General features: G+C 32.9%; 1 protein-coding gene across 1 annotated transcript; it reads right to left on the bottom strand.

The window, feature by feature from the left end:
• Window positions 1-4,028: 4,028 nt before the first annotated feature.
• LOC137813914 (putative SWI/SNF-related matrix-associated actin-dependent regulator of chromatin subfamily A member 3-like 1) lies at window positions 4,029-8,083 on the bottom strand. The gene is made up of 3 exons (XM_068616396.1): window positions 6,624-8,083; window positions 6,085-6,373; window positions 4,029-4,986 (listed from the first exon to the last, which is right to left on the bottom strand). The coding sequence occupies exons 1-3, from the start codon at window positions 7,947-7,949 to the stop codon at window positions 4,181-4,183; spliced, it is 2,421 nt and encodes an 806-aa protein (XP_068472497.1). The 5' UTR covers window positions 7,950-8,083; the 3' UTR covers window positions 4,029-4,180.
• Between the last annotated feature and the right edge of the window lie 292 nt (window positions 8,084-8,375).

Below are 8,375 nucleotides of genomic sequence, written 5' to 3' on the forward strand. Positions count from 1 at the left end.
TAGTATTATGAGAGTAAAGAGATATGAAAGCAACTTTAATCGCTTGAGACAAAGGAATGAGTAACAAAATGGAGGCAAATCATGAGCACCAAGTAATAGAAAGTTCACTAATAATACAAAACTTTATATTGGTTCATCCCAACATGTGTTATGTCTAGTTCTTCAATGTCAATGACAAATGGCTCCACTACTACATTACAGAGGGCAGATCTTGAGTATTGTTAGGAAAATTTTTTTATGAAGGACTTGTTTTTTACATTGACCTCTCACAAGTCAGGTTGATTATTTGCATAAGATAAAAGAGATCAATCAACATCGAATTTGAAGGAGCATAAACCAGGGAGCAATATTATGTATGATCACTTTTTGAACAATAACTAATAACAATATTATGCAACTTGAGATCTTTAAAATAACAATGTTTTATCAATTAAGTGTGGAGAGCAATGTAGGAAGATCAAAATCAAAGGAATATGTATTAGTGTGTGATTCAGGGAGTACATTTCAATTCTTGATAGGTGGATATCTCTCTATTGAACCACTTTGTTTCATGTAGCCCTTGCTTGGTATGCATTTTTTTTGCTGAATCACTTTGGTATTTTATATAGGTAGTCTAGTGGGTGTAATGAATTGTGTTTAGACTATAACTAGGGAGTTTGAGTTACCACCTTATCTGTTGTAGTAAGGTTAAAACATTGTTTAAATGCTCTAATTATATTTATTTTATTTTTTGCTTATAAAAAAGATGTGAAAAGACTCAATAATCAATTTCTTATTTATTGATTGTCGTAATTTTATTTATTATATTTGGTAAAGTTTCTACTCATAGATATAAATACAATTTATGTTCCCTAATAAGTACAACCATAATTTATGATAACATAAGATATGAGATGAAAGCCATAATATTTATAAGAAAGTATGGATAATGATTCATGACGAATATATATATATATATATATATATATATATATATATATATATATATATATATATATATATATATATATGAAAATGTAATGTTAAGTGATTATTTAAAAAAAATATTTTTTAACTTAAATTTTTTATTTGATTATTTGTGATAAATTTATTCATTAATATTTATTATTATTGTAATTATTATTTAGTCTCTCTTCTTATTTTATTTTTCATCTTCACCAACAACAAATTTCTTTTTCTACATAATAATATGGGGCAGTCACTTTGTGTATTTTCTCTCTCCAAATTTTAGCATTATTATGAATATATGTTTTATGTGTTTATTTTCGTCACTACAAGTTTCCTTTTACAGTTTATTACATTTCAAACTTAGATATGTTTTTGTTCTTATGCAATTATATTGGTTTTTGCCTGTAGTTTGTGGGAAAAAATTATAGTATTCCTTTGTGTGAATTTTTAAGTTCTTTCATTCTTTATCATCAAGTTTAGTTAATTTTGTAAGGGAGAGTAATTTGCAAATACTAAAAATTATAAGTTTGAAAATTACAAAGACAAAAAAATTTGCATAGATAAACAAATAAAATGGGTACAATTATAAAATCTAAAACATATTTAAAGATTTTATTTTATTTTAATTTAATTTTTATATGATAGGAAAGAACTTGATATAAAATTATCATATGATGAGTTGTTTTAAAAATTTGCTTAAAATGTTAAAATTATAAATAAAGTTAGATATATTATGAAATATAAATAAATAAATATATGAAAAAAATTGAAATTTTTTCTCACTAGTTATTTCGATCAGGCTCCGCCACTTGTTATAATGATCAAGCTCCCCAATTATACATGTTTACGTTCACTTTTATCCTTTAAAATAATAATTATTTATCTTTCAATTTATTATTATTACATTATATTTGAATTCTATATTGCATTTGACATTTGTAAAACAAAGATTTAACTCATGCTAGTGATTTATTTAATTGCTAACCTGCATAATCCAAACTAATGCAATTTCTGGTGAATTACAAGTTAGATTAGGTTGTCTTGTTAAGTTTAGATTTATTTATTTCTCATTAATTTTAGAGTTAAATATGTTTTTAATTTATAATAAAGTATTAGATTTTGTTTGTGTTACCTTAAAAAATAAACAAATATTTATTAGGAATTGAAAGTTATAATTTTTTTAATATATATATATTAAAAAAATTATAACTTATTAGGAATAAAAAAAATTGAAATATTTAATGGTTTATTATATTATTAATCTGATTTATTTGTGTCTAGTTTATGGTTATAATAGCACTTTATATTTTTTATTTTCTATATTTGTATTTATTCTGTGAGTTATTATTGAATGATGAATTCAATTCAACGAGAAGGTTGACTTGGATATAGAGCTCAATAATAAAATAGGCTCACCAATCCAACCTTTGTTTTTTTTTTTTATATAAGTTGGTTTAATAAGGTGTTTTTTTCCACCTTTCATTAGTTTTAGAATGGACTTTCCGAAAAGTCATTCCAAAATAAATAGGAAATGTCACCATTTACAAAACAGCCCATATGAGTAAACAAAATTGAGTTAAAAGGCTGAGCTAGCCCAAGAATCATTAAGTGGGTTGAGCCCAATTTGGTAGCTACACAGGCTGCTTAGTCTAAAACAAACATAAAATAAAAAGAAAAGGTTTTTCTTCCTGCACCCCCATAACTTTAAAATACGTTTTACCCTTGGCATTTCATTTGAAAGTTGGTTCCTCCTTCGTTGATAGCTTAGTGGTGGTGATTTGTAGCTGGGTAAGGTACGTGAAAAAGGTGTGAAGTTTGATTTTGTTGTAGTGTATCGAAAGAAAAAAAAATGCTTTTCTGAGTAGGCGTTTGCATAAGATTATTTTTTACTTCTAAAATACACATTCTGAAATAGTAATACTAATATTTCAGAATGTCTAATAAAAAACTTTCTAGAACTACTTTTTGAAATATTTGTAGATAATTCCATAAAATATCTTTTCAAACAATATTGTTTTAAGTTTTGAAACACATAATCTAGAAAGTAAAATATGTATTCTAAATTGATCATTCCAAAAACCATATTTTCACCTTTTAGTTTACGTTCACGCTAAAGTTTTTTTTCTTTAGTTCTACTTTTTTTGAAAATTAAATTTGATTTTGTTAAATTTACTATGGATGACGACTTCTAACAAGGATATTAAAAAAAGTTGACATATTTTTGGTATAGATAATCTTCTAATACAATCTATAATAAATGTATGCAACAGCATAGCTCTTCTTTTAACTGATGCGCAGTTGATAATACACAATCGATTTCACAACTTCTTCATCTAGTTTTGATCATTTTCTTCTACATATACATCAATTCAATTAATAACACCATGAATCTATGAAATACAAAAATTCATTAAAAAAATAAAAACAAACACCTTTCTGGATTATGCTCTTCAAAACAGCTTTTTGAAATATGATTCTGGAACACAAAATCTAAAAATATTTTCTAAAAAGGCTAGTCAGGAAAATTGTTCCGAAAATATAATCTGAAAAGATTTTCTAGAATTCCAAATTCAAAATTGTATTTTGGAATATCAAATCCATAATACAATCTAAACCTAAATCCCTCAACTTCTATTCCGAATTCTATTTTCCACAATAACTCTGCAATTCAAAATTCAAAAGAAAAAAAAAAACCCAAAAACTCTCTTTTTAAATAGGGCAGTTTTGTCATTTCATATAACTGATAGGATGCAGATTTAAATTTATTGGGTTCAGTAAGCAAAAGCTTTTTTATGAAGTAAATACATTAAACTCTCAAATTAATGTAGGAACTTTTTTATTAAATTTGGTAGCGTTGAGGAACTAGAAAAATGTCGATTTTGGCATCACTCATTGTTCAAATAGTTACTAGATATGGTAAAACTAATGAGCATGCCAACTTAACATTATTTGGTTTCCATTCTTTCTTGCTTCCCTTCCACCTGAATTCCAATGAGTTTGTTCCAAAAATCTCTTAAACCAAAAAAGAAAATCCTCCAGCAACTTTAGGTTTTTAAAGTCATTCAAAAAAGTTGAACTCGTTTGATCCAACGCGGCTTTACATTCACTAAATTTTGTACATCAAAAAGAAGACATCCTCTGTTCTTGAGGTCAAACAAAATTGTGGAGACAGACAAAAGTTTGAGAAACTCAAACTGACAAAAAAATCACATTCAGTGATCAATAAGCATCTCTAGGATTCTAGAAGGAATTTAATATCTTTTATGCCCACGCCCTTTGATCCCATCTCAGATGGTTCTTCCGTGGACAGTTCTTTCCTCCTTTCCTGCAACACCAATAGTTTCTCTTCAATGCTGTTTTTAGCAATGAATCGAACGATCTTCACGGGCTGTTTCTGTCCAATGCGGTGGACACGATCCATTGCCTGTTCCTCAACTGCATGGTTCCACCATGGCTCCATAAAGTAGAGTCTAGAGGCAGCTGTGAGATTTATACCTGCACTTGAAGCCCTGAGGCTTGCCAGCAGAACAGTTGGGCCATCACTTTTTCCCACTTGAAACTGCTCAATAACATTGGCTCTGTGTCTAGCATTCATTGACCCATCAAGACGCAAAGTCTTGAAACCAGCTGCATTCAGAGGCTCTTCAAGTAACAAAAGCAACTTTCGAAATTGTGAAAATACAACTGACTTTACAGCTGGATGCTGGTCCCTTGATTCATTCAGAAATTTCATCAGGGTAGAAACCTTGGACGATAATGGTGTTTCTGATGCTGAGCTCGGTTCAGCACTGTTTGTCTCTGGCTGGGGAGGGGGTGAGAACAAGTCAGATTCCAAGAGTTTTCGCCGGCAAAGAGGACAACCACTTCTCGTTTCTAGAGATCTCAGGATACAGTCACGGCAGAAAATGTGAGCACAACGTGTGATCACAATTTCCATTGGAGAAGATAAACAAATTGGACATTCAAAATCTTCACCTTCTTGCAGCTGCGCAAGTAATGTTTGCAGCAATTCAGGATTATAAGAAACAACTGCTTCTCCTGTTCGTAAAATAAAACCTTATGTCAGACATCCTTCATAACTCACCTCAATAAATATACATAAAATCAAGTTTCACTGAGTCTAAGCAAAGATCCATCTCTAGTGATTACAAAGATATGTTTTTAATGACATAATAAGAGTCCTTTCTTTTAGCAGGAATACTTCCTTTCCATTTGAATGAAGCTACAAGGGAGTCATTCATCATCTAGATCTCTCAGACACAAAGAGTAAAAGAAGGGACAAAATTTCCCAAGTTGGTCCACCATTCATCAAATAAATTACTGCCTTCCCATTAGTAATTTAGTATTATCCCCATTTCCCTAGGCAGCTTTCAGATCATAATACCAAATATTAATCCTAAACAATTCACAAAAACATTTATTTGGACATATGATTAACTAAATTCCAAACAATTTCACATATTTGGACATAGGATCACACTCAATTTGAGAAAATCAAATGGTGAAGAATGAAATAAACATAATCTTCCATTTCTGACTACGTGTAGGCCATTGCTTAAAATGAAATATCTTGCCAACAAGCATGTAACTCAATTGGCATTGGTACAAAGTCCTTTACGACTTGGAAGAGATGAGAGAATTGGAAGTTTGATCCTCCATCATGGTCCACATCCTTCTCCCCTCCCCAAGAACTTGCCTTTCCATTATGCAAATATTAAAAAGGATTTCAATTAAGCAGCTACACAATTGAAGTTGAGGAAGGTACTTTTCCACACCCCAATAAGACAATAACAAATCTTTACAAGAGAGGTACATAAATTATTTCACCACATAAAGCTGAAATATTTCATTCATATAATTGCTTGCAAACAATGCTTCGAGAATCAGAACTTCATACAGCTGCAATATTCCATTTACAGGAACAGCAATTTATAAATGTATTGTCAAAAGGCCGCAAAACACTCGACCTCCCAATTCCAACCCCGCAAAACTCCCAATTCTTTGAAATTGAATGAGAACAATATCTCATAAGTATAATGTTTTTTTAAAAAATTAAAAATTCAGGCTGAAGCAACTATGGCACTGAAAGAGAAAGCATGAGAAACCTAACTAAACCATTGATTGGGAAAATTATACCTTCATTATTTGTAATGCTGCGTTGTGAGTGAAATTTACACAATTTCAAATCAACACAGATTTGGCGAAGTCTTAGAATACTACTTAGCATCTCAGTATACTGGGAAAGTTGACTATCATCATAGATAAAACTTCTTCTCAACAATGCCTTTGTTTTCTCTTTCTCCCGATCATACAGCTGACGTTCTTCCATAGAAAGCTCAACATAACAAATCTCAACGGTTTTAGGTGGCAGACACACCAATGCCATATCTTTTGTTCTGCGCAAAGCAATTGCTTCCATCAAAACCTACAAAATAAACCAGAAAAAACGTAACCTTACACAAAAATATAAGACAGAAAAATAGAATAAGAATAATTATTAATCATCATTAAAATTAAGCACAATAAATTCAACTCCATTTCAGTATAACACGGCTGCAGATAAACTAAATAAAGACAACACTAATGTTACACTGCAGTTTATGCCCACTTGCAATGGCAACCCCCAATCATATTGTGAGAAAAACAACTAACCATACATTGTGTTATCGTGTTACCTGCAATCTGGTGAGCCCTTTATCTAAGCCCTGATTAAGAGGGCGTTGCACAAACGCTCTCCAATGTGCTCGTACCGAAAACGGACTAAACCGCAAAAAGAGCATGAAAGAAAACAAATCAATGCAACCAGTTTGAATCGGTGTCCCTGTGACTGCCCATCTGTACTTACCTTTTAAGTTGCAAACTGCCTTACTGAGTTTGGCCGTGAAATTCTTGATGGTGTGTGCTTCGTCCAATATAATTCTCCGCCACTCCATTTGCTTTGCCGGCATCTCCTCCGGTTCATTAGACAGAGTAGAGTAAGTAGTCAACACCAAATCATACTTCTTAAGCTCCTCAGTATCATGTGTCCTTTTTTCCCCGTAATACATGTAAGTCGTCAATCCACCAGGCACTGTGTGATCCTCCAATTGCGTTATCCATGCCGACATAACAGAAGGAGGACACACCACCAGCGTTGCATTTGTTCTCACTTCGCTTTCAAGGGAGCACTCACCTTCATTCCTGCGTCGCTTCTCTAAAGAAACCGACTTTCTGTCCGTTCTCCATTTTTTAGAGACACCCATTTGGCTCCTTTTATCAAAAGCAATCAGAGAAAGCAAAGTTAAGGTCTTTCCTAACCCCATCCCATCGGCGACGATGCCACCTCGCAAAGGGTCAGGCCTTCTATTGGTTTGATAACCGGTTAAGATATTTACGAATAAGCCATTGTTTTCTTCCCAAAAGGGTGGCAGGTCATCAGCTTTTTCTTTGCGAACGAGCCACGCGAGACCCTCCTTCTGGTGAGGGAGAAGCTCGGTTCTGATGATGCTCCTGGGAGGCTCCAAGATAAAGATGGCTCGGTTCTTGTTGGTGAGGTTGCTGTTCACAAGGTCAAAAATGGCGTCGACGGTCATGTACTTCTTCTCCGCCTTGGTAGCCTTAACGGCGGCGGAGTCAGAGAGGGTGAAGGAGGCTTCGGACTCGGTGATGAGTTTGCGGGAAGAACGGGAGACGGCGTCTTTGACGGCATCAAAGGCGGGGAGGCGGGCGAAGATGTGGATTTGGCAGAGAATTCGCCAGCTTTTGCGGGCGTCGGGTACGATGGCTTCGACGGTGATGATGTCGTCATCGATGAGAGGGGAGAGGATGGCGGCGACGGGGCGTTCAATGTAGCCGATGGTGTGACCGTAGATGTTGGTGACGATGATGGCGTTGGCGTCGTGAATGTTGTAGGGCTCACGGATAAGGAGGAAGACGGAGCGGCCGCAGACGGTGGCCGAATAGTTCTGTACGCCGACGATGTAAGCCTCCATGAAACCGAGAAGGAATTTGTCTGAATGCATTCTTGGGTTCTTGGGGTTTGCATTCACCCGTTGGGGTTTTCGTTTCTTGATTTTGAATTCAAGAGCTATTTAAACACCAACACACTTCTCCACATGTGTATGTGGCACTTTGCTGCTGTTGATGCACTAAGTTCAAGAATCATAGATCAAAATTCAGGAACCAAATCGACATAAACAATCATAAAAAAATTTAATTATCATAAAGATAAAGTGATATGTAATCACATAATTAATTATATGAATTTATTTTACTCAATAAAGAAATAGTTTTTTAATATTTATATGATATTTTTAAATTAATTTTAAAATATATTAAATTTATTATTATATATATATATAATATAAATAATTTTTATATAATCGAGTATATATTAAGTTTGTAACCAATATAATTGATTATATAATATAGAAAAATAAAATAATATT

Source organism: Phaseolus vulgaris, chromosome 1 (genome assembly GCF_000499845.2).
Source record: "Phaseolus vulgaris cultivar G19833 chromosome 1, P. vulgaris v2.0, whole genome shotgun sequence".
Lineage (NCBI taxonomy): Eukaryota > Viridiplantae > Streptophyta > Magnoliopsida > Fabales > Fabaceae > Phaseolus > Phaseolus vulgaris.